Source organism: Mixophyes fleayi, unplaced genomic scaffold (genome assembly GCF_038048845.1).
Source record: "Mixophyes fleayi isolate aMixFle1 unplaced genomic scaffold, aMixFle1.hap1 Scaffold_84, whole genome shotgun sequence".
Taxonomy (NCBI): Eukaryota; Metazoa; Chordata; class Amphibia; order Anura; family Limnodynastidae; genus Mixophyes; species Mixophyes fleayi.
Window position 1 is genome coordinate 140,017 of NW_027448564.1, and position 27,102 is coordinate 167,118.

Below are 27,102 nucleotides of genomic sequence, written 5' to 3' on the forward strand. Positions count from 1 at the left end.
AGTCAACGCAATGGCTAATAATTCCTGATCTCCTATAGAGTAGTTTCAGAAATTTGTGAGAAAAGTAGCCACAGGAATGGAGATATCCACCTTCAAAATGCTGAGAAAAAACAGCATCTACACCTACTGCTGAAGCATACACTTTCAGGATAGAAGGTCGGGACACAACTGGCTGGCGAAGAACTGGGGCAGAAATGAAAACTTGTTTGATGCAATATTATTATTATTATTATTATTATTATTATTATTATTATCATTTATTTGTTAGGCGCCACAAGGTATCCGCAGCTCCGCACACGGTACTAACAGTAGACTATACAGGGTGAAACAGTACAGAACAATGAACAAAAAGTACCAATTCTTCAGAAACTCCGGCCAGTCATATGCAGTAAAGACGGAGCGGAAGAACAGGTATGGAGACAGGAGGGGAGGGGGCCCTGCTCATACGAGCTTACATCCTAAGAGAGGGTAGACAGACCAGGCACAAGAGGAGCCAGTTGAGGAGAGAAGGGAGGACGAGCAAAAGGGAGGAGATGGGGGTTAAGTAGATTGTTGGTAGGCTTTGAGGAAGAGGTGAGTTTTGAGTGCACGTTTGAAGGAGCACAGAGTAGGAGAGAGACGGATGAAACGAGGGAGGTCGTTCCAGAGAAGGGGGGCTGCATGGGAAAAGTCTTGGATTCTGGAGTGGGAAGAGGTGATAAGAGTGGAGGAGAGGCGGCGGTCATTGGCCGAGCGCAGGGAGCGGGCAGGAGTGTGAATGAAGAGTAGGTTAGAGATATAAGGGGCAGTAGAGTTGGAGAGAGCCTTGTAAGTGTGGTGAGGAGTTTGAAAAGGATTATGTAGGGGAAGGGGAGCCAGTGTAAGGCAAGGCAGAGAGGGGAGGCAGAGGAGGAGCGGCGTGAGAGGAAGATGAGTCTTGCGGCCGCATTGAGTATAGAGCGGAACGGGGAGAGATGGGAGTGGGGGAGGCCAGTGAGGAGGAGGTTACAATAATCGAGGCGGGAGATGATGAGTGCGTGGATGATAGTTTTGGTGGGATCCTGAGAGAGAAAAGGACGGATGCAGGCGATGTTGCGTAGTTGGAAGCGACAGGTTTGGGCAAGGGAGTGAATGTGGGGGCAAAAGAGAGAGAGGAGTCGAGGGTGACACCCAGGCAGCGAAGTTGGGTGACAGAGGAGATGGTGGTGTTATTGACGACAATAGAGAGGTCATGGTGGGATGGGAGTCTCAATAGAATGCCTCTTGGAGGGATCAGACCTTTTTCTGGTGAGGGATGTAATTGGAGTCTCATTTATGGAGAAATTTTTAATGAATTTTCTGTAATAATTTGCAAAACTCAGAAAGCGTTGAACCACCTTGAGAGTGGTTGGAAGGGTCCAGTTGAGGATCACCTTGAGCTTCCCCAGGTCCATCTTTACATCAGCAGCAGATATAATGTAACCTATGAAGGAGATGGATAGTACTTCAAAGGTGCATTTATCTTATTTACAAAATAGCCTATTGGTACGGAGTCATGAAAGAACCTCTTTGACATGGGCATGATGCGATTCCAGATTGTTGAAAAAGATAACATTTTCGTCAAAGTAGACAACTGCTTTGCAGAGGAGGTCATGGAAAATGTCATTGACATAATGCTGGAATACCACTGGGGCATTACTCAGTCTAAATGGCATGATAAGGTACTCAAAGTGCCCATCACGAGTGTTAAAAGGCGTCTTCCATTCATCCCCTTCACATATTCAAATTAAATTGTAAGCCCCTCTCAAATCTAGTTTGGTGAGGATAGAAGCACCTCTGACACGATCGAACAATTACATGATAAGCGACAAAGGATAACTATTTTTAATAGGGATATCGTTCAAACCTCTATAGTCAATACAGGGACGGAGACCTCCATCTTTCTTTTTGACAAAAAAGAAACCTACTCTAGCAGGTGAGGAAGACGGATTGCTAAAGCCCTTCTCAAGGTTTTCCTGGATATATTTCGACATGGACTTTGTCTCAGGGAGAGAGGGTGTGTGGGTACACCCCCTAAGAGGCGTTTTCCTTGGCATCAAATCTATAGGACAATCCCACTCTATGTGGTGGTAAAGAATCAGCACCAGCTTTACTGAAAACATCGGAGAAGTTCCTGTAAGGTAATTGTAGAAGCTCTTGACCAGAGAAGACTGTGGTCTGAAGGGGTATAACACACTGAAAGCCAGAGTCCCTACAAGTTGTACCACAGGATGTAACCTGAGACGCACTCCAATCAATCTGGGGGGTTATGTAACTGGAGCCAAGGTAAGTCTAGAACTAAGGAATGTTAAACTTTGAGAATAATGAGAAGCTCTAGCATTTCTGAATGCAGAGCTCCTACTCTAATCTTGATAGGGTGGGTCTGGTGGGTGATTATACTATCAGAGATGCATCTTCCATCCACTGCCATAATGTAGAAGGAGCGGGGTACGACTTTGTGGGTAGCCAAAAATCTTGAACCACTGTGGCGGTAATAAAGTTTCCAGTTGCACCAGAATCAAGAAGAGTGGAGAAATCCTTGGTTCGCTGAGCATGTTCAAGAGTGATTGGTACTACACAGTCGGATTGTTGTGAAGAAGAATTGAGTACTCTCAGTCACTGATTAGGAGCGGGTGTTTTCCCAGGCGCTTGGGGCAGGAATCCAGTAAGTGTCCTGGAGCTGCAGAGTAAAGGCATAATATTGCCAGTCAGAGTCTCTGATGCTCCTCCTGGATTAAGCAGAAGCGATTTACGTGCATGTGCTCATCGCTTGGCTCGGCATTTTCTCCAGTCTTTTATCTCTTCATTTTCTGTAGCATCCTCTGCCCCCATTTGCTCCAGTTCCTCTTCCTGTGTTTTTTTTTATACTTTCTTGCTTCTTCTTTTCTTCCTGGAGCCTCTCAGCTCCTATCTGCTGTGAGCATCGTCCCATCACGATGCTGCCAATAGTCTGTTGCCAGAGGGATGTGGAGAGGTGGTGCTGCTTTGTGGGAGCACCATGTTATGAACTTGCCCTCTGAATAGCCCTTATCCAAGATGGCCGGGACTGTCTCATGAAGATTCTATCTAGGATCTCATTTTCTGTTTGGACCTATAATAGACACTTCCTGTTTTGAAGCCTTTTGCTTTTGTATTGTGTTTTGTATTGTGTCTGAACCAGAGGTTTTCGCACAGCCTTGCTCCTTTTTGTGATTTGGGTTGCAAGTGTTTGATCCTTCCACCAATCCTTTATCTGCTTTGGGACTTCACTTGTTGGATACTTTAGATTTGCATATTAAAATAAATCCTGTTTACTTTAGAACTACCGGCTTTTGGATTCCATCTGTGATACCAGAAGTGTGACACACCGCCTTTCATTACACTTGGACAGCAGGTAGAGACATTATTAGCGTGAGTACCTGTCCACCGTGCCGCCCCCCATAGCCTGGTGCCCTAGGCAGCTGCCTAATGGTGACGCCGGCCCTGTCTATTAATGATGCTGCAGGTTATTTAACATTTCTGTTTATCTGTTTTTAGATAATGCTCTCCATTCTTTCCTCCTTGAAGATTGTCAAGCTGGAGAGAATGGTCAACTGTGTCAAAAGCAGCAGAGAGGTCAAGGAGCAAGTGACCCTTTGACTTAGCCAAGAGTAGCTCATTAGACACCTTGGTAAGAGCAGTCTCAGTGGAGTGGAGAGGGCAGGATCAAGGAGAGAGTGATTTGTAGGATTCCTTCGTCCAACTGTTGCTTTTAGACCTCTACACAAGTGTGGATTTAGATCTAGACTCATTGCTGGTCACTTTAGATCAGTGCAACATCTTGTCTTGAACCATTCCTGGGTCCATTTTGTGTGTGTTTGGGGTCATTGCCCTGTTCAAGACCTTCAACATTGACCCAGATGTCTGACTCTGGGTTCAAAATACGGTCCAAAATGGACTAAGGATCTCCAGATTTCATGCTGCCATGTGCAGTTAAGGAACCCAGTGCCAGATGCAGAACATCAACCCCAAAACATCACTGAACCCCCTCCCATGTTTAACTGTAGAAAAGATGTTCTTTACCTTGAAAGTTTTATTTTGCTGTTTGTAAACATAGGGATGATGGGCTTGATTTGTTAAGGAAGGTAAAGCAACAAAAAGGAGTAACTTTGAACCTTGGCAAAACCATGTTGTTTTGGAGGGTGTGGGGTAAATGTAAATTGTGAGGATAGATTTATACTTGGGGTAGGACATGTCTAAGAACAACTTTAAATTTCAGTGTAATAATAAAGCTATCAAGTATTTGTGTGCTACATGGAAAAACAGTCAGTATTTATCTTATGTGCCAAATAATAAAGTAAATTACACCTCTTGCATTGTAACATGGTTTGTCCAGAGGAATACTTACTCCTTTTTTCGCCTTCCTTTCCTTAATGACTCAGGCCCGATATGTTTACCAAAAAACTCAAATTTCCACAGGACATCTTCCAGAAGGAATTTAGCTTGTTCAGGTTTGTTTGAGCAAACTCCACACGTGGTTTCTTATGTCTCTCTCAGCAGTAACAATTCTGGGCTTACTACATATATATGTTAGGAACCACTCCAGCCGATACAACACAACCCAGAGTCTGCTCTGCCAGTCAGGTGTTCACTGGAGGACCCTGGTGGTGGGGACAGACTTGGCCGCAGACTGACAGAGGGTCGTGAAGTGTGTACCAGCTGGGGAGAACCCAGGTAAGTGTAGTGGAGTCCAAGCAAGGGTCAAGAGCCGGCAGCAGATAGCAGATCCAGTAAACAGGCCGAAGGTCGGGGTCACAGGCACGGTAGCAAGATCCAAGTTACAGGCTGAAAGTTCAATGGTCACTGGCAAACAGGCAGGGTCAAAGTCCAGGCAGGGGTCATACACGGGTAGTCAAATCCAAAGGTTACTCACCAAGAAGGCAGAGGAGCAGGCTAGCTGACAGCAACTGAACGCTATAACCGGCAGGGAGGCTAAGCCCTCCCTGCCTTAAATACAGACTTTGGCCAATCAGGGCTTAGCCCTGAACTGCATCACAGGTAGCTTCACTGGGATTAATTAGCCCGCAGGCTATTATAGCGCATGCGCCCGGCTGCCTCACTTGTCGGGGCGCACCGCTTGTTATACTCGGCGTCCGGCCGTTGCCTTGGCAACAGTCGGGCCCATGAAACCGGAAGTGACGACCCGGTCGTCATGGAGACGTCCTGAACGTTCACTGCAGGAGGAAGTGAGTCGCGGCGGTGCCCGAGGCCGCCGCGCCTCCTGACAATATATCCCACTTTCATTGACTTGACGAAGGATCTTACAACTGTTGTACCCCGTATCTGAAGGCTAGCGTGAATCTGTTTGGCAGTGTGATCGAGGTGTTCTCTCCACCATTCCAACACTCAGGTTTTCTCATGCGGTCACATCCAGGGATGTTGGCTACAGGGTGATGGGCGTTATACTTCCTAATACCATTATGTATCGAAGAGGTCTCTGGAGATTGTCCATTATGGGCTATAATCTTCTGTCTGACCTCCTCAGAGAATTATCTGCCTTCTTTACTCCATGTTCATTGCGGTACCCAGAGTGACGAAAATCCGGAGACTGAGCTATTTTCTCTATTCACTTGGGTTTAATGAGTGAAATTTATATTGCAGGCACCCGCTGCTGACCACAGGTGAGTTCAGTTACAAAGTGAAGATGAATCACCTGATCTAATTATTTCAGCAATCTTCTAGAAGACATGGGGCTAGATTTACTAAGCTGCGGGTTTTAAAAAGTGGGAATGTTGCCCATAGCAACCAATCAGATTCTAGCTGTCATTTTGTAGAATGCACTAAATAAATGAAAGCTAGAATCTGATTGGTTGCTATAGGCAACATCCCCACTTTTTCAAACCCGCAGCTTAGTTAATCTAGCCCATGGAGTGTTATTAGAAAGAACCTGTAAGGGTGTCAATGTTTCTGACTGCGACTGTACATACTGCGACAGAGGCTGCTTCCAACAGCACTTTAACAGCCAATTTCAGGCACAACCATTGTTGTTGTTTACTCTGGATAAGACTTTCCCCCATATGTGCTAAGAACTCTGGATAGTAAATGTAGTTTAGCAGCCATGATCTGCATGACCCTTTCTTTTATATGAACGTAGATTTGTAAGAGATGAATACGTTTATGTAAAATGTTCTTCTTGATTCTAGGAATGTATTTATGCAGTTTTCTCTGACTAGTGATTATCTCGAAACACTGATAAGAGACTTAGGGGGTAAATTTGTCAAACTGTAATTTTCCATCGGGTTTGAAAAGTGGAGTTCTTGCCAATAGCAACTGATTAGATTGTAGCTGTCATTTTGTAGAATGTACTAAGTAAATGGTAACTAGAATCTGATTGGTTGCTATAGGCAACATCTCCACTTTTCAAACCCACCAGAAAATCCCAGCTTGTTAAATTTACCCCTTAATGTCTCCATTTCACAGTGATCGGAGCCTCTTCTTCCATGTAGAAGGGGGAGGGGTGCATTCTTTGGGTGGAGATGCCCACAAATAGTATTTTTCCAAGCAAATGTCAGGCTCCCCCTGTGAAGGGTGCCAAGATTATTGTTTATAAAACTTATTTACAATGTATAGTCTTCTGATCTTATATGACTTGGTGGTCCGTGTCCTAGTGAATCAATAAACATGATTCTTTTCTACACCAAAGCATTGGAGATTCCTCCTCTGGTAAGACTGCTACATCAAGTGCATAATAAGACACAGATTTATGACCCTTCTTTCTGTGTCCTAACATCTCACATTCCGATACTAATTATCAGATGACAGTGATTGGATGTGATTTCCTGTCCTCACAACTGTCACCAGGAGACAGAAGAACAATGATTTACTGCTGGTTTCCCCACATACTTCTCACTGAGACGCAGAGATCTGAAGAACGTGGTTCCTGCAGCTGACAATTGATAACTGTACTTTATCATCTCATAAATATGTGAGGAAAGGAAACCGAAGACACAACTTCCTGGTAACTGCCCAACGTCAGAGCCCTGTTCAGGTGAGGATTTTATTATACTCCATCTATAATACTATTATCCCACCGTCGCTGGATGATCATGTCCTACAGAGACGGTGCTTCATGGTTACTATCTACTGACCAGGAAATAACATATTCATATAATTCAGTGAGTAGAAGCTGTAACAACACATATTATGTGTCTAGGAATTATACATCATCATTATCATTAGGTCATACAGGTATTTTACTTTATATCTGTGGAGGCAGCAACCTGGTGACCTGAACCAATAACAATGCCGACCTATCACATCACTAGGAGCTAGTGACATCACTGTGATCATTACACTGCCGACCTATCACATCACTAGGAGCTAGTGACATCACTGTGATCATAACAATGCCGACCTATCACATCACTAGGAGTTACTGACATCACTGTGATCATAACAATGCCGACCTATCACATCACTAGGAGTTAGTGACATCACTGTGATCATAACAATGCCGACCTATCACATCACTAGGATCTAGTGACATCACAGTGATCATAACAATGTCGACCTATCACATCACTAGGAGCTAGTGACATCATTGTGATCATAACAACACCGACCTATCACATCACTAGGAGCTAGTGACATCACTGTGATCATAACGATGCCGACCTATCACATCACTAGGAGCTAGTGACATCACTGTGATCATAACGATGCCGACCTATCACATCACTAGGATCTAGTGACATCACTGTGATCATAACGATGCCGACCTATCACATCACTAAGAGCTAGTGACATCACTGTGATCATAACAATGCTGACCTATCACATCACTATGATCTAGTGACATCACAGTGATCATAACAATGCCGACCTATCACAGCACTATGAGCTACTGACATCACTGTGATCATAACAATGCCGACCTATCACAACACTAGAAGCTAGTGATATCCCTGTGATTGGTTCTTAGTTAATTGGTTCAGAGCGCAAAATGCTTTTTGGTCAAGCGACAAATCTACTTGATGGGGTTGTCTGATCACCAGTTAGACTCAGCATCATAATGAAATGGACTTTATTCCGTCCTCAGGACGTATCATTGTTGTGGCCGCATCTATTTACTTATAATAAGATATGTCAGACTCACAATCCGCACATAAAACTACTATATGACAGCTATGTGTTAGTAAATCATATATAGGGATTAATAAGTAGTCTGACAGGTAATGTCAGTAAGTACAAACATGTCACATAGTGAGGTCTGATACTGGATAATCTGCAGTCTGACCATTAGTTGTACAGAACATTACAGACAAGTGACGTATATATTCTCTCCCCTTTGTTTCCTTACTAGACAGAGACCGAGTCCGTCTCACCAATAACTGCTCGGGCAGAGTGCAGGTTTATTATCAGGGAGGTTGGGGGACAGTCTGTGATGATGATTGGGACATGAAGGATGCAGAAGTGGTATGTAAACAGGTGGGGTGTGGCCCCGCTATGAATGCCACTGGAGGGGCCCTGCATGGAAGCGGGACCGGTCCCATCTGGCTGAGCGAGGTGAATTGCCGAGGTTATGAGCAAGTGCTACAAGACTGCTGGACTCTGCGCTGGAACATGAGCGATTGTCTCCACAAGGAGGATGCTGGAGTCGTGTGCATGGGTAACTTACTGTATGTGGTATGTCGTTATATAACGCTAACTTAGAGAGTCCACTAATCATATTTACTTATATAGAGATGATGCATTTGTGCACTGAATCTACATAGAGAGAGACATACACAGAATGGTACTTACATGTGTATATTGTGTTAGATAGATCTTATGTATAACTATAAAACTGTAATATTTGTGCCGGGTGACATCCGGTGTACAAGTGTGTACATTTACACCTAACGATAGAGCACAGTTGTGGTCTGACAGTGTTAGTGGTAAATGCTAAAGTCATATTATATAGACTGTGATCCAATAAACACATCCCTTGTTTAAGGGATGAAACATCTTCTTTCCCGCAGTCGTCCAATTAGAAATGACTAATAAGTGATATAAACAGCTGGACGCAACCTGAGATCATTTATCAGCTGGAGGGGTCAGTACACAATCAGCCAATCAGAAGAGGCCGGATAGGCACCATCATTACGTATCATTACACCGTGGTCATACAGCTGTCTCCATATGTATCCCTGGCACCATGTGGACTGTACACGCTACAACATGTAATACAGTGATGTGACGCATGATTAGGAGTTATGTACACGTGTCAGTATAACTGGGTATTATACAGGGATATGAACACTTTAGTGTTATAAAGAGATATAATGAGTAAATGCTGTATAGTCCTCACGGCTTTTGTGTCCTATTACAGAGCATGTGATGGGTAAGAAATGTTATTTGTATTTACTGATTGGTTTTATTTTTATTGGTCCTACAGAAAATTATCCACCTCCAACAACAGTCACCACTTCAGGTAATGCTCTATAAATGCTTCCGATTTATCAGTGACTTATATCCCCCAACACAATGACGGTGCCCTGTTCTCTTCCCGTTAGTAAGAGCTGCCGACCAATCAGATGTCACATCTAACCTGAGTGATTGTATGTTGGATGTTTTACAAATAACCATCTCAGGTCTCATGGCTGATCATTTACATGAGATATTCTGAATGTCATATTATCTATTTCTTTATCTGCTTCTATATATCCTTGAGCCACATTTACGTATATATCCGTGAGCCACGTTTATGTATATATCTGTGAGCCACATGTACATATATATCTGAGACACATGTACATATATATATCTGTGAGCCACGTGTACGTATATATATATCTGTGAGCCAAGTGTACATATATATCTGAGACACGTGTATGTATATATCTGTGAGCCACGTGTACGTATATATATATCTGTAAGCCAAGTGTACGTATACATCTGTGAGTGGTATTAGTAACTGGTATCTTAGTAATAGTTGTGCTGTCAGTTACTTATTATTGGAATGTCTCTCTGACACTATATTCTGTGTAATAAGATTTAGGGCGGCTTCGAACAGTTCAACCCCCGTCATATATCCCAACGGTTTTCCTTGTGGTCTTCATCGTCTCGGTGACCCTGGTTGGGATGGGAATCATTGTTGTCGGGGTTCTGATAAAACGTATGCAGAGATATAAGAGAGGTGAGTATGGTATTGGTGCTATTATATAACCAAACCTTACACCCCTGATACTGCACATTCTGCTCATGTATAAGAATAAGTTGGACAAGTGGAGGTATGGCTTACCACGTATACCAGCCCACGTCCACCACTGAGTGTAAAGGGAACTAACGGAAGAATCATAGAACTGTATTGTACTCCCGCCAACATTTGTCCTACTAGCCCCCCCACACACTTCCTGCCACCCCAAGGTTCTGTGCACATGGGTACAATGTGGCAGCGTAATGTGAGTGTAAAAGTAAGGATAAAAAGAGCACATTTGTCTCTGGACCTAAATGTCACACCTTGTATAAAGTACATATACGTGGTACACCTATATTTATATAAAGTACATATACGTGGTACCCTTAAATTTATATAAAGTACATATACGTGGTACCCCTATATTTTTATAAAGTACACATACATGTGTCGAAGTAATTATTTAAAACCCTATATTACCAATTAGTTCAATAGAATGAACCAATGAACTTGAATTTTGTTTCTGTGCTTTAAGAGAACAGAAAAACACATATTGCACAATACAGAAATTACATAGCAAGAGACATGTTTTTAGTAAGTTTCCAGTATTTCACAATAGCCGGATATGACCAAAGAAATATTGGCTCCATATAAGGTCAAGATGACCCTTCCAAAAGAACATGTCACTTTAATTACAGAGACATTAGATTGCCAGCAGTGATGTAAGCAGGGAAGGTGTGTTTTAAAGACATAAGGAGTATCATCTCTATAAATATATGACTTAATCAAATATAGATTGTCAATTTGCATTTGAGACCCTGGGCGTATGTCTGCTTCGTCCAGCATGGCTGTATCTATGTAGAATATCTTTTTAATAAACTATAGAAATATTATATTTTGGAAGCCTGCTCATCTCATTTATTATTTAAAGAAAGAAAAGAGAAAATCTTATACACGTGGTACCCCTATATTTATATAAAGTACATATACTTGGTACCCCCTATATTTATATAAAGTACATATATACGTGGTACCCCTATATTTATATAAAGTACATACATAAGTGGTATCCCTATATTTATATAAAGTACATATACTTGGTACCCCTATATTTATATAAAGTACATATATACGTGGTACCCCTATATTTATGTAAAGTACATACATAAGTGGTATCCCTATATTTATATAAAGTACATATATACGTGGTACCCCTATATTTATATAAAGTACATATACTTGGTACCCCTATATTTATATAAAGTACATATATACGTGGTACCCCTATATTTATATAAAGTACATACATAAGTGGTATCCCTATATTTATATAAAGTACATATATACGTGGTACCCCTATATTTATATAAAGTACATATACTTGGTACCCCTATATTTATATAAAGTACATATATACGTGGTACCCCTATATTTATATAAAGTACATACATAAGTGGTATCCCTATATTTATATAAAGTACATATATACGTGGTACCCCTATATTTATATAAAGTACATACATAAGTGGTATCCCTATATTTATATAAAGTACATATATACGTGGTACCCCTATATTTATATAAAGTACATATACTTGGTACCCCTATATTTATATAAAGTACATATATACGTGGTACCCCTATATTTATATAAAGTACATATATGTGGTATCCCTATATTTATATAAAGTACATACATAAGTGGTACCCCTATATTTATATAATGTACATATACGTGGTACCCTATATTTATATAAAGTAGCTCATTACACATTGGATCGGTATTTAGGGTAATACTATTTACTTATAACGTAATTTGGAGAAGAATCATAGAACAGAGAATATTTCCCTAATTGTGGCTGTTTTCCAGTATAATGTCCATGAGATAAAAGTATATAATTCTCCCACTATATACCATAGGGGAGTCTCTTCTGTGTCACTGCAGCCATGGGGTCACCTCCAACCAGGTCCTATCTGTGTAGATTGTATGTTCTCCCCGTGTTCACGTGAGGTTTCTCCAGGTAATTCAGTTACTCCCATTCCCCAGACACATACTGGTTGGTTAATTGGCTTCTGACAGAATCATCCCGTGTGTATATGTGGTAGGGAAAATAGATTGTAAGCTCTGCTGGAGTCACATATTATCTGTAATACTCTGTGTAATATGTAGGCGCTCTAAAAAGCCCATGGGGGGTGTTTTCTACCTACAATAACGTAACGTTACAGGTGAGTTTAGCACCTGATTTATTGGTGACCGTTTTCTTTCTAGGGGTAAAGAATGAACTGTCTGAGCTTAGATGGTAAAAGATAACTGAGATTGTGATTTGTACAACAGACATTTTGGGACATTTAGGACACAGGTCTGTAGACATGTCATTAACATGTAATAAAATAAAACATTCTGCCATATTTTCCTTATATGGTGACGTTTGATTAAAGGTTTATTTGCCGGTAATTACATGTGTGTTTCAGCCCTCAGGAACATGTATTCAGTGTCATCCCAGGAACCTGTGTATGAAGAGATTGATCTAAGAATGATGAAGAAGTATCAGAGCGTGTCCCAAGAATCAGGTATGCTCTGCTGTGATTACCTGTATGACACACGTTAGTTACTGGGTGTGAGTTTATATTGTGTGTGTACGGTACATACCTTCATGTGACAGTAACACAGTGTTCTGACATGACCTGTATGACACACGTTAGTTACTGAGTGTGAGCTTAGATTGTGTGTGTACGGTACATACCTTCATGTGACAGTAACACAGTGTTCTGACATGACCTGTATGACACACGTTAGTTACTGAGTGTGAGCTTAGATTGTGTGTGTACGGTACATACCATCATGTGACAGTAACACAGTGTTCTGACATGACCTGTATGACACACGTTAGTTACTGGGTGTGAGCTTAGATTGTGTGTGTACGGTACATACCTTCATGTGACAGTAACACAGTGATCTGACATGACCTGTATGACACACGTTAGTTACTGGGTGTGAGCTTAGATTGTGTGTGTACGGTACATACCTTCATGTGACAGTAACACAGTGATCTGACATGACCTGTATGACACACGTTAGTTACTAGGTGTGAGCTTAGATTGTGTGTGTACGGTACATACCTTCATGTGACAGTAACACAGTGTTCTGACATGACCTGTATGACACACGTTAGTTACTGAGTATGAGCTTAGATTGTGTGTGTACGGTACATACCTTCATGTGACAGTAACACAGTGTTCTGACATGACCTGTATGACACACGTTAGTTACTGGGTGTGAACTTAGATTGTGTGTGTACGGTACATACCTTCATGTGACAGTAACACAGTGTTCTGACATGACCTGTATGACACACGTTAGTTACTAGGTGTGATCTTAGATTGTGTGTACGGTACATACCTTCATGTGACAGTAACACAGTGTTCTGACATGACCTGTATGACACACGTTAGTTACTGGGTGTGAGCTTAGATTGTGTGTGTACGGTACATACCTTCATGTGACAGTAACACAGTGTTCTGACATGACCTGTATGACACACGTTAGTTACTGGGTGTGAGCTTAGATTGTGTGTGTACGGTACATACCTTCATGTGACAGTAACACAGTGTTCTGACATGACCTGTATGACACACGTTAGTTACTGGGTGTGATCTTAGATTGTGTGTGTATGGTACATACCATCATGTGACAGTAACACAGTGTTCTGACATGACCTGTATGACACACGTTAGTTACTGAGTGTGAGCTTAGATTGTGTGTGTACGGTACATACCTTCCAAATTAGCCAAAATAAATACAATAAATGAGGATATGAAGCAGTGATTGGATCCCTCTATGTATAATATAATAATGTTTTATGCAGTGTTTTACCCTGATGGCCTTGATGAGAAACTGGAATACTATACAAGTGAGGAGAGACATCATATGATGCCAGAGCCAGGTAACATGCATGACCAGAGCCAGGTAACATGCATGACCAGAGCCAGGTAACATGCATGACCAGAGCCAGGTAACATGCATGACCAGAGCCAGGTAACATACATGACCAGAGCCAGGTAACATACATTACCATAACCAGGTAACATGTATGACCAGAGATAGGTAACATACATTACCATAACCATGTAACATGCATGACCAGAGCCAGGTAACATACATGACCAGAGCCAGGTAACATACATTACCATAACCAGGTAACATGTATGACCAGAGCCAGGTAACATACATTACCATAACCAGGTAACATGTATGACCAGAGCCAGGTAACATACATGACCAGAGCCAGGTAACATACATGACCAGAGCCAGGTAACATACATGACCAGAGCCAGGTAACATACATGATCAGAGCCAGGTAACATGCATGACCAGAGCCAGGTAACATACATGACAAGACCACATTGTAAGATAAACATTAGTGGTTACATTGTGTCTAGAAATGTATTATAACTAACAGATGTGTTTGTACAGTTATATTATATAACGACTTACTTACTAGCACAATACAATTAGCACATAATGTATAAGCTGCAGTAGATTTCCATTTGATTTATAAAGGGAAGAATAACAGATCTTTGTATTATCTCCATATAATATAATATACGCTCCAGTAAGATACGTTGTCATCACTGCAGACATGTCACTGTGACGTTATCCTAGGTTCCTCTCTGGAGAACAAGATGACAGAATATGATGACACTGGATTATCCTATGAGAACCTCAACAATGATGAAACAACAACCGACGGGAGCAAAGGTCACTGTTCATTCATATCACTGGGTCACTGGTTATAAGTCACTATTGTGATGTGAGAAATATTGTATGTTCACATGTAATATGTGACAGTAACGTGGGGTTATATAGTGATCACTGCACTCAGTCACAGTGCTTAGTGTACAGTCATGTATGTCACATGTAATATGTGACAGTAACGTGGGGTTATATATAGGGATGAGCGCACTCGGATTTCTGAAATCCGAGCCCACCCGAACGTTGCGGATCCGAGTCGGATCCGAGACAGATCCGGGTATTGGCGCCAAATTCAAAAGTGAAACTGAGGCTCTGACTCATAATCCCGTTGTCGGATCTCGCGATACTCGGATCCTATAAATTCCCCGCTAGTCGCCGCCATCTTCACTCGGGCATTGATCAGGGTAGAGGGAGGGTGTGTTAGGTGGTCCTCTGTGCTGTTTAGTTCTGTGCTGTTTAGTTCTGTGCTGTTTAGTTCTGTGCTGTTTAGTTCTGTGCTGTTTAGTGCTGTGCTGTGCTGTGCTGTTTAGTGCTGTGCTGTGCTGTGCTGTGCTGTGCTGTGTTCTGCAGTATCAGTCCAGTGGTGCTGTGTGCTGTGCTCTGTCCTTCTGAGGTCAGTGGTGCTGCTGGGTCCTGTGCTGTGTCCTGTTCAGTCCAGTGGTGCTGTGTCCTGTGCTCTGTGCTTCTAAGGGCATAGTTATTTCCCCAATATTCCCCTGTGTTTAAAAAAATAAAAAAAAGTTTTTTTAAAAAAATACCAAAAACTACTTTAATATTTTTTAATTACCACAAAATTTTCACAACCAATCCTGCAGTATAAGCCCATTGGTACTGCAATATTACCAAGTTCACACATTCAGCAGTAAAAGTCCAGTGGTACTGCAATATTACAAAGTTTACACATTCTGCAGTATCAGTCCAGTGGTGCTGTGTCCTGTGCTCTGTCCTGCTGAGTTCCGTAGTGCTGCTGGGTCCTGTGCCGTGTCCTGTTCAGTCCAGTGGTGCTGTGTCCCGTGCTCTGTGCTTCTAAGGGCATAGTTATTTCCCCATTATTCCCAAGTTTTTAAAAAATAAAAAAAAAGTAAAAAAAAATAAAAAATTTAAAAAAAAAAAAATATATAATAATTATAACCAAATTTGCAAAACCAATCCAGCATTATAAGTCCATTGGTACTGCAATATTACCAAGTTCACACATTCTGCAGTATCAGTCCAGTGGTGCTGTGTCCTGTGCTCTGTCCTGCTGAGTTCCGTAGTGCTGCTGTGTCCTGTGCCGTGTCCTGTTCAGTCCAGTGGTGCTGTGTCCTGTGCTCTGTGCTTCTAAGGGCATAGTTATTTCCCCACTATTCCCAAGTTTTTTAAAAATAAGAAAAAAGTAAAAAAAAATAAAAAATTTAAAAAAAAAAATAAAAATAATAATTATAACCAAATTTGCAAAACCAATCCAGCAGTATAAGTCCATTGGTACTGCAATATTACCAAGTTCACACATTCTGCAGTATCTTGTGCTACATATAATGGAGACCAAAAATTTGGAGGATAAAGTAGGGAAAGATCAAGACCCACTTCCTCCTAATGCTGAAGCTGCTGCCACTAGTCATGACATAGACGATGAAATGCCATCAACGTCGTCTTCCAAGCCCGATGCCCAATCTCGTAGTACCGGGCATGTAAAATCCAAAAAGCCCAAGTTAAGAAAAAGTAGCAAAAAGAGAAACTTAAAATCATCTGAGGAGAAACGTAAAGTTGCCAATATGCCATTTACGACACGGAGTGGCAAGGAACGGCTTAGGCCCTGGCCCGTGTTCATGACTAGTGGTTCAGCTTCAACCACGGATCTTAGCCCTCCTCCTCCTCCCCCCCCTACAAAAAATTGAAGAGAGTTATGCTGTCAGCAACAAAACAGCAAACAACTCTGCCTTCTAAAGAGAAATTATCACAAATCCCCAAGGCGAGTCCAAGGGTGTTGGTGGTTGTCAAGCCTGACCTTCCCATCACTGTACGGGAAGAGGTGGCTCGGGAGGAGGCTATTGATGATGTAGCTGGCGCTGTGGAGGAACTTGATGATGAGGATGGTGATGTGGTTATTGTAAATGAGGCACCAGGGGGGGAAACAGCTGATGTCCATGGGATGAAAAAGCCCATCGTCATGCCTGGTCAGAAGACCAAAAAATGCACCTCTTCGGTCTGGAGTTATTTTTATCCAAATCCAGACAACCAATGTATGGCAATATGTAGCTTATGTAAAGCTCAAATAAGCAGGGGTAAGGATCTTGCCCACCTAGGAACATCCTCCCTTATACGTCACCTGAATAACCTTCATAGTTCAGTGGTTAGTTCAGGAACTGGGGCTAGGACCCTCATCGGTACAGGGACACCTAAATCCCGTGGTCCAGTTGGATACACACCAGCAACACCCTCCTCGTCAACTTCCTCCACAATCTCCATCAGATTCAGTCCTGCAGCCCAAGTCAGCAGCCAGACTGAGTCCTCCTCAATACGGGATTCATCCGAGGAATCCTGCAGCGGTACGCCTACTACTGCCACTGCTGCTGTTGCTGCTGTTAGTCGGTCATCTTCCCAGAGGGGAAGTCGTAAGACCGCTAAGTCTTTCACAAAACAATTGACCGTCCAACAGTCGTTTGCCATGACCACCAAATACGATAGTAGTCACCCTATTGCAAAGCGTATAACTGCGGCTGTAACTGCAATGTTGGTGTTAGACGTGCGCCCGGTGTCCGCCATCAGTGGAGTGGGATTTAGAGGGTTGATGGAGGTATTGTGTCCCCGGTACCAAATCCCCTCGAGATTCCACTTCACTAGGCAGGCGATACCAAAAATGTACAGAGAAGTACGATCAAGTGTCCTCAGTGCTCTTAAAAATGCGGTTGTACCCACTGTCCACTTAACCACGGACATGTGGACAAGTGGTTCTGGGCAAACGAAGGACTATATGACTGTGACAGCCCACTGGGTAGATGCATCCCCTTCCGCAGCAACAGCAACAGCTGCATCAGTAGCAGCATCTACAAAATGGCTGCTCATGCAAAGGCAGGCAACATTGTGCATTACAGGCTTTAATAAGAGGCACAACGCTGACAACATATTAGAGAAAATGAGGGAAATTATCTCCCAGTGGCTTACCCCACTTAGACTCTCATGGGGATTTGTGGTGTCAGACAATGCCAGTAACATTGTGCGGGCATTAAATATGGGCAATTTCCAGCACGTCCCATGTTTTGCCCACACCATTAATTTGGTGGTGCAGCATTACCTCAAGAGTGACAGGGGTGTGCAGGAGATGCTTGCGGTGGCCCGCAAAATTGCTGGACACTTTCGGCATTCAGCCAGTGCCTACCGCAGACTAGAGGCACATCAAAAAAGCTTGAACCTGCCCTGCCATCACCTCAAACAAGAGGTTGTGACGCGCTGGAACTCCACCCTCTATATGCTGCAGAGGATGGAGGAGCAGCAAAAGGCCATTCAGGCCTACACAGCCACCTACGACATAGGCAAAGGAGTGGGGATGCGCCTGAGTCAAGCGCAGAGGAGACTGATTTCCGTGTTGTGCAAGGTTCTGCAGCCATTTGAACTTGCCACACGAGAAGTCAGTTCCGACACTGCCAGCTTGAGTCAGGTCATTCCCCTGATCAGGCTGTTGCAGAAGCAGCTGGAGAAAGTGAGGGAGGAGCTGGTAAGCCATTGCGATTACAGCAAGCATGTAGCTCTTGTGGATGTAGCCCTTCGTACGCTTTGCCAGGATCCGAGGGTGGTCACTCTTTTAAAGTCAGAGGAATACATTCTGGCCACCGTGCTCGATCCTCGGTTTAAAGCGTATGTTGTGTCTCTGTTTCCGGCGGACACAAGTCTACAGCGGTGCAAAGACCTGCTGGTCAGGAGATTGTCCTCTGAAGAGGACCGTGACATGCCAACAGCTCCACCCTCATTTTCTTCCACATCTATGGCTGCGAGGAAAAAGCTCAGTTTTCCTAAAAGAGCCGCTCGCGGGGATGCTGATAACATCTGGTCCGGACTGAAGGACCTGCCAACCATTGCAGACATGTCTACTCTCGCTGCATTGGATGCTGTGACAATAGAAAAAATTGTGGATGATTACTTTGCTGACACCATCCAAGTAGACATGTCAGACAGTCCATATTGTTACTGGCAGGAAAAAAAGGCAGTTTGGAAGCCCCTGTACAAACTGGCTCTATTTTACCTGAGTTGTCCCCCCTCCAGTGTGTACTCGGAAAGAGTTTTTAGTGCAGCGGGGAACCTGGTCAGTGAGCGGCGAAGGAGGTTGCTTCCTCACAACGTTGAAAAAATGATGTTTATAAAAATGAATAATCAATTCCTCAATGAAGTACAGCACTGCCCTCCAGATACTACAGAGGGACCTGTGGTTGTGGAGTCCAGCGGGGACAAATTGATAATGTGTGATGAGGAGGAAGTAGACACTGTAGGGGGAGAGGAATCAGAGGTTGAGGATGAGGACGACATCTTGCCTCAGTAGAGCCTGTTTAGTCTGTACAGGGAGAGATGAATAGCTTTTTTGGTGTGGGGGCCCAAACAAACCAATCATTTCAGTCAAAGTTGTTTGGTAGGCCCTGTCGCTGAAATGATTGGTTTGTTAAAGTGTGCATGTCCTATTTCAACAACATACCTCTCAACTGCAGCTCATCCCTCCTCTGCGGGGATAATGTCTCCTGTGCTCTGACACGTCACTCTGTGTACTCTCAGCCTCAGGATCTGACACTACAGCTACCATGCCTCTTGTAGCAGCCCTCACTCCAGGGCCTCTTCCATGTGCAGTGTCCCCCTCTCTCTTGGGTTCACTATAGTGGCATGGAGTTCTCCCCCTCATCCAGGGCACACATTCCTTGCCCTGGCTCAGTCACCACGCTCAGACTTCCAGGCAATGCTGGGGGAGCCTGGGAGCTTCCACCCCAGGTCCCCAGCTACAACTCTCCTCTCCTGTGTCTTCTCTCTCTTTCTGACACTTTAAAGATCGTGCCTTTAAATGAAAAAGTCAGTCTTCATTGCACGACTATGTGCAAGTGCAACAGGGACATTTTTTTGGGTTTACAAAGTCAAACAATAACACTTCGACCCTGTCTGTCTGGGGTCTCTCAATGACGAATTGTCTGTAGCATGTTTGGAGGAGGTATTGTGGCCCCGGTATCAAATTGGGTACCGGGGCCACCCCACTATGCAGTCCAGATACTTGTTTGGTGGAATTCCGACACGTGGAGGGTTTTTTAATTATATTGTGGCCTCGGTACCAAATTGTGTACCGGGGCCACCACACTACGCAGTCAAGATACTTGTTTGGTGGAATTCAGACCAGTTGAGGGTTTTATTATTATATTGTGTGGACCACTCTATCTATACCACACTACAACTCTATACCACTCTATTTCCTACTTTAATTCTATTTAATTCTATTTCCTACTTTAATTCTATTACTAATTAATTACCATAAAGAGGAACAAAAAAAACCAATTTTACCAAAAGTATAATATGACTTAGACTTACAAACACTACACTTTAAAGATCGTGCCTTTAAATGAAAAAGTCAGTCTTCATTGCACGACTATGTGCAACAGGGACATTTTTTTGGGTTTACAAAGTCAAACAATAACACTTCGACCCTGTCTGTCTGGGGTCTCTCAATGACGAATTGTCTGTAGCATGTTTGGAGGAGGTATTGTGGCCCCGGTATCAAATTGGGTACCGGGGCCACCCCACTATGCAGTCCAGATACTTGTTTGGTGGAATTCCGACACGTGGAGGGTTTTTTAATTATATTGTGGCCTCGGTACCAAATTGTGTACCGGGGCCACCACACTACGCAGTCAAGATACTTGTTTGGTGGAATTCAGACCAGTTGAGGGTTTTATTATTATATTGTGTGGACCACTCTATCTATACCACACTACAACTCTATACCACTCTATTTCCTACTTTAATTCTATTTAATTCTATTTCCTACTTTAATTCTATTACTAATTAATTACCATAAAGAGGAACAAAAAAAACCAATTTTACCAAAAGTATAATATGACTTAGACTTACAAACACTACACTTTAAAGATCGTGCCTTTAAATGAAAAAGTCAGTCTTCATTGCACGACTATGTGCAACAGGGACATTTTTTTGGGTTTACAAAGTCAAACAATAACACTTCGACCCTGTCTGTCTGGGGTCTCTCAATGACGAATTGTCTGTAGCATGTTTGGAGGAGGTATTGTGGCCCCGGTACCAAATTGTGTACCGGGGCCACCACACTACGCAGTCAAGATACTTGTTTGGTGGAATTCAGACCAGTTGAGGGTTTTATTATTATATTGTGTTGACCACTCTATCTATACCACACTACAACTCTATACCACTCTATTTCCTACTTTAATTCTATTTAATTCTATTTCCTACTTTAATTCTATTACTAATTAATTACCATAAAGAGGAACAAAAAAAACCAATTTTACCAAAAGTATAATATGACTTAGACTTAGAAACACTACACTTTAAAGATCGTGCCTTTAAATGAAAAAGTCAGTCTTCATTGCATGACTATGTGCAACAGGGACATTTTTTTGGGTTTACAAAGTCAAACAATAACACTTCGACCCTGTCTGTCTGGGGTCTCTCAATGACGAATTGTCTGTAGCATGTTTGGAGGAGGTATTGTGGCCCCGGTATCAAATTGGGTACCGGGGCCACCCCACTATGCAGTCCAGATACTTGTTTGGTGGAATTCCGACACGTGGAGGGTTTTTTAATTATATTGTGGCCTCGGTACCAAATTGTGTACCGGGGCCACCACACTACGCAGTCAAGATACTTGTTTGGTGGAATTCAGACCAGTTGAGGGTTTTATTATTATATTGTGTGGACCACTCTATCTATACCACACTACAACTCTATACCACTCTATTTCCTACTTTAATTCTATTTAATTCTATTTCCTACTTTAATTCTATTACTAATTAATTACCATAAAGAGGAACAAAAAAAACCAATTTTACCAAAAGTATAATATGACTTAGACTTACAAACACTACACTTTAAAGATCGTGCCTTTAAATGAAAAAGTCAGTCTTCATTGCACGACTATGTGCAACAGGGACATTTTTTTGGGTTTACAAAGTCAAACAATAACACTTCGACCCTGTCTGTCTGGGGTCTCTCAATGACGAATTGTCTGTAGCATGTTTGGAGGAGGTATTGTGGCCCCGGTATCAAATTGGGTACCGGGGCCACCCCACTATGCAGTCCAGATACTTGTTTGGTGGAATTCCGACACGTGGAGGGTTTTTTAATTATATTGTGGCCTCGGTACCAAATTGTGTACCGGGGCCACCACACTACGCAGTCAAGATACTTGTTTGGTGGAATTCAGACCAGTTGAGGGTTTTATTATTATATTGTGTGGACCACTCTATCTATACCACACTACAACTCTATACCACTCTATTTCCTACTTTAATTCTATTTAATTCTATTTCCTACTTTAATTCTATTACTAATTAATTACCATAAAGAGGAACAAAAAAAACCAATTTTACCAAAAGTATAATATGACTTAGACTTACAAACACTACACTTTAAAGATCGTGCCTTTAAATGAAAAAGTCAGTCTTCATTGCACGACTATGTGCAACAGGGACATTTTTTTGGGTTTACAAAGTCAAACAATAACACTTCGACCCTGTCTGTCTGGGGTCTCTCAATGACGAATTGTCTGTAGCATGTTTGGAGGAGGTATTGTGGCCCCGGTACCAAATTGTGTACCGGGGCCACCACACTACGCAGTCAAGATACTTGTTTGGTGGAATTCAGACCAGTTGAGGGTTTTATTATTATATTGTGTTGACCACTCTATCTATACCACACTACAACTCTATACCACTCTATTTCCTACTTTAATTCTATTTAATTCTATTTCCTACTTTAATTCTATTACTAATTAATTACCATAAAGAGGAACAAAAAAAACCAATTTTACCAAAAGTATAATATGACTTAGACTTAGAAACACTACACTTTAAAGATCGTGCCTTTAAATGAAAAAGTCAGTCTTCATTGCATGACTATGTGCAACAGGGACATTTTTTTGGGTTTACAAAGTCAAACAATAACACTTCGACCCTGTCTGTCTGGGGTCTCTCAATGACGAATTGTCTGTAGCATGTTTGGAGGAGGTATTGTGGCCCCGGTATCAAATTGGGTACCGGGGCCACCCCACTATGCAGTCCAGATACTTGTTTGGTGGAATTCCGACACGTGGAGGGTTTTTTAATTATATTGTGGCCTCGGTACCAAATTGTGTACCGGGGCCACCACACTACGCAGTCAAGATAGATAGATGCGTATTGCGTATCATAGATAAAGTACATTCAGTGGTGTGGGGCAAATTGAAAAATATTCCAAATGCACTGACATTATCAAAAACAAGAGGTTGTCACACGCTAAAACTCCAACATGTATATGATGGAGAGGATGGAGGAGCAGCCGTATGTGTAGTGTAATGCAGATCTGTTGAAGGTTTTTTATATATTTTATTGTGGTGCCCAGTGCCCACTCCTCTACGCAGTCCAGGTACAATTATTGGTGCGAATCATAAAAGTTCAGGGTTTTTAATATATTGTGGTGACCCACTCCTCTACGCAGTCCAGGTACAATTATTGGTGCGAATCATAAAAGTTCAGGGTTTTTAAGATATTGTGGTGACCCACTCCTCTACGCAGTCCAGGTACAATTATTGGTGCGAATCATAAAAGTTCAGGGTTTTTAATATATTGTGGTGACCCACTCCTCTACGCAGTCCAGGTACAATTATTGGTGCGAATCATAAAAGTTCAGGGTTTTTAATATATTGTGGTGACCCACTCCTCTACGCAGTCCAGGTACAATTATTGGTGCGAATCATAAAAGTTCAGGGTTTTTAAGATATTGTGGTGACCCACTCCTCTACGCAGTCCAGGTACAATTATTGGTGCGAATCATAAAAGTTCAGGGTTTTTAAGATATTGTGGTGACCCACTCCTCTACGCAGTCCAGGTACAATTATTGGTGCGAATCATAAAAGTTCAGGGTTTTTAATATATATTGTGGTGACCCACTCCTCTACGCAGTCCAGAAAGATACCTTGTTGCAACGTTTTGGACTAATAACTATATTGTGAGGTGTTCACAATACACTGTAAATTAGTGGAAATGCTTGTTATTGAATGTTATTGAGGTTAATAATAGCCTAGGAGTGAAAATAAGCCCAAAAACTTGATTTTTAAACTTTTTATGTTTTTTTCAAAAAAAATCCGAATCCAATACCTTAAATCCGAACCGAGACCTTTCGTCAAGTGTTTTGCGAGACAAATCCGAACCTCAAAAATAACGAAAATCCGGATCCAAAACACAAAACACGAGACCTCAAAAGTCGCCGGTGCACATCCCTAGTTATATAGTGATCACTGCACTCAGTCACAGTGCTTAGTGTACAGTCATGTATGTTCACCTGTAATATGTGACAGTAACGTGGGGTTATATAGTGATCACTGCACTCAGTCACAGTGCTTAGTGTACAGTCATGTATGTCACATGTAATATGTGACAGTAACGTGGGGTTATATAGTGATCACTGCACACAGTCACAGTGATTAGTGTACAGTCATGTATGTCACATGTAATATGTGACAGTAACGTGGGCTTATATAGTGATCAGTGCACACAGTGCTTAGTGTACAGTCATGTATGTCACATGTAATATGGGACAATAACGTGGGGTTATATAGTGATCACTGCACACAGTCACAGTGATTAGTGTACAGTCATGTATGTCACATGTAATATGTGACAGTAACGTGGGCTTATATAGTGATCAGTGCACACAGTGCTTAGTGTACAGTCATGTATGTCACATGTAATATGTGACAGTAACGTGGGGTTATATAGTGATCACTGCACTCAGTCACAGTGCTTAGTGTACAGTCATGTATGTTACATGTAATATGTGACAGTAACGTGGGGTTATATAGTGATCACTGCACTCAGTCACAGTGCTTAGTGTACAGTCATGTATGTCACATGTAATATGTGACAGTAACGTGGGGTTATATAGTGATCAGTGCACTCAGTCACAGTGCTTAGTGTACAGTCATGTATGTCACATGTAATATGTGACAGTAACGTGGGCTTATATAGTGATCAGTGCACACAGTGCTTAGTGTACAGTCATGTATGTCACATGTAATATGTGACAGTAACGTGGGGTTATATAGTGATCACTGCACACAGTCACAGTGATTAGTGTACAGTCATGTATGTCACATGTAATATGTGACAGTAACGTGGGCTTATATAGTGATCAGTGCACACAGTGCTTAGTGTACAGTCATGTATGTCACATGTAATATGTGACAGTAACGTGGGGTTATATAGTGATCACTGCACTCAGTCACAGTGCTTAGTGTACAGTCATGTATGTTACATGTAATATGTGACAGTAACGTGGGGTTATATAGTGATCACTGCACTCAGTCACAGTGCTTAGTGTACAGTCATGTATGTCACATGTAATATGTGACAGTAACGTGGGGTTATATAGTGAGCAGTGCACTCAGTCACAGTGCTTAGTGTACAGTCATGTATGTCACATGTAATATGGGACAGTAACGTGGGGTTATATAGTGATCAGTGCACACAGTGCTTAGTGTACAGTCATGTATGTCACATGTAATATGTGACAGTAACGTGGGGTTATATAGTGATCAGTGCACTCAGTCACAGTGCTTAGTGTACAGTCATGTATGTCACATGTAATATGTGTCAGTAACGTGGGGTTATATAGTGAGCAGTGCACTCAGTCACAGTGCTTAGTGTACAGTCATGTATGTCACATGTAATATGTGACAGTAACGTGGGGTTATATAGTGATCAGTGCACTCAGTGACAGTGCTTAGTGTACAGTCATGTATGTCACATGTAATATGTGACAGTAACGTGGGGTTATATAGTGAGCAGTGCACTCAGTCACAGTGCTTAGTGTACAGTCATGTATGTCACATGTAATATGTGACAGTAACGTGGGTTTATATAGTGAGCAGTGCACTCAGTCACAGTGCTTAGTGTACAGTCATGTATGTCACATGTAATATGTAACAGTAATGTGGGGTTATATAGTGAGCAGTGCACTCAGTCACAGTGCTTAGTGTACAATCATGTATGTCACATGTAATATGTAACAGTAACGTGGGTTTATATAGTGAGCAGTGCACTCAGTCACAGTGCTTAGTGTACAGTCATGTATGTCACATGTAATATGTGACAGTAACGTGGGGTTATATAGTGATCAGTGCACTCAGTGACAGTGCTTAGTGTACAGTCATGTATGTCACATGTAATATGTGACAGTAACGTGGGGTTATATAGTGAGCAGTGCACTCAGTCACAGTGCTTAGTGTACAGTCATGTATGTCACATGTAATATGTGACAGTAACGTGGGTTTATATAGTGAGCAGTGCACTCAGTCACAGTGCTTAGTGTACAGTCATGTATGTCACATGTAATATGTGACAGTAACGTGGGGTTACATAGTGAGCAGTGCACTCAGTCACAGTGCTTAGTGTACAGTCATGTATATCACATGTAATATGTAGAGATGAGCACACTCGGATTTTGTGAATCATAGCCCACCCGAACTTTGCCGATCCGAGTCGGATCCGGGTATTGGCGCCAAATGAAAACCTGAAACCGAGGCTCGGAATCATAATCCCGCTGTCGGATCTCGCGATACTCGGATCCTATAAATTCCCCGCTAGTCGCCGCCATCTTCATTCGGGCATTGATCAGGGTAGAGGGAGGGTGTGTTAGGTGGTCCTCTGTCCTGCTATATCCTGTGCTGTGCTGTGCTGTACTTTGCTGTGCTGTGTTCTGCAGTATCAGTCCAGGGGTGCTGTGTGCTGTGCTCTGTCAATTTTGAGTTCAGTGGTGCTGCTGGGTCCTGTGCTGTGTCCTGTTCAGTCCAGTGGTCCTGTGTCCTGTGCTCTGTGCTTCTAAGGGCATAGTTCTTATTTCCCCAATATTCCCAAGTGTTTAAAAAATTTAAAAAAAGTTATAAAAAAAAATACAAAAAAATAATTTAAAAAAAAATTAATTACAACAAAATTTGCAAAACCAATCCTGCAGTATAAGCCCATTGGTACTGCAATATTACCAA

General features: G+C 42.2%; 1 protein-coding gene across 1 annotated transcript in view; it reads left to right on the forward strand.

Moving 5' to 3' along the window:
- Positions 1-1,532: 1,532 nt before the first annotated feature.
- The window catches only part of LOC142135729 (uncharacterized), a 39,906-nt gene continuing 14,336 nt past the window's right edge, over positions 1,533-27,102 (forward strand). The window contains exons 1-9 of the mRNA XM_075194620.1: positions 1,533-1,679; positions 3,514-3,603; positions 6,946-7,003; positions 8,318-8,623; positions 9,392-9,427; positions 9,989-10,132; positions 12,605-12,703; positions 13,999-14,076; positions 14,796-14,891. Coding sequence (XP_075050721.1) covers positions 1,533-1,679; positions 3,514-3,603; positions 6,946-7,003; positions 8,318-8,623; positions 9,392-9,427; positions 9,989-10,132; positions 12,605-12,703; positions 13,999-14,076; positions 14,796-14,891 — 1,054 coding nt within the window. The remainder of the gene's footprint in view (positions 1,680-3,513; positions 3,604-6,945; positions 7,004-8,317; positions 8,624-9,391; positions 9,428-9,988; positions 10,133-12,604; positions 12,704-13,998; positions 14,077-14,795; positions 14,892-27,102) is intronic.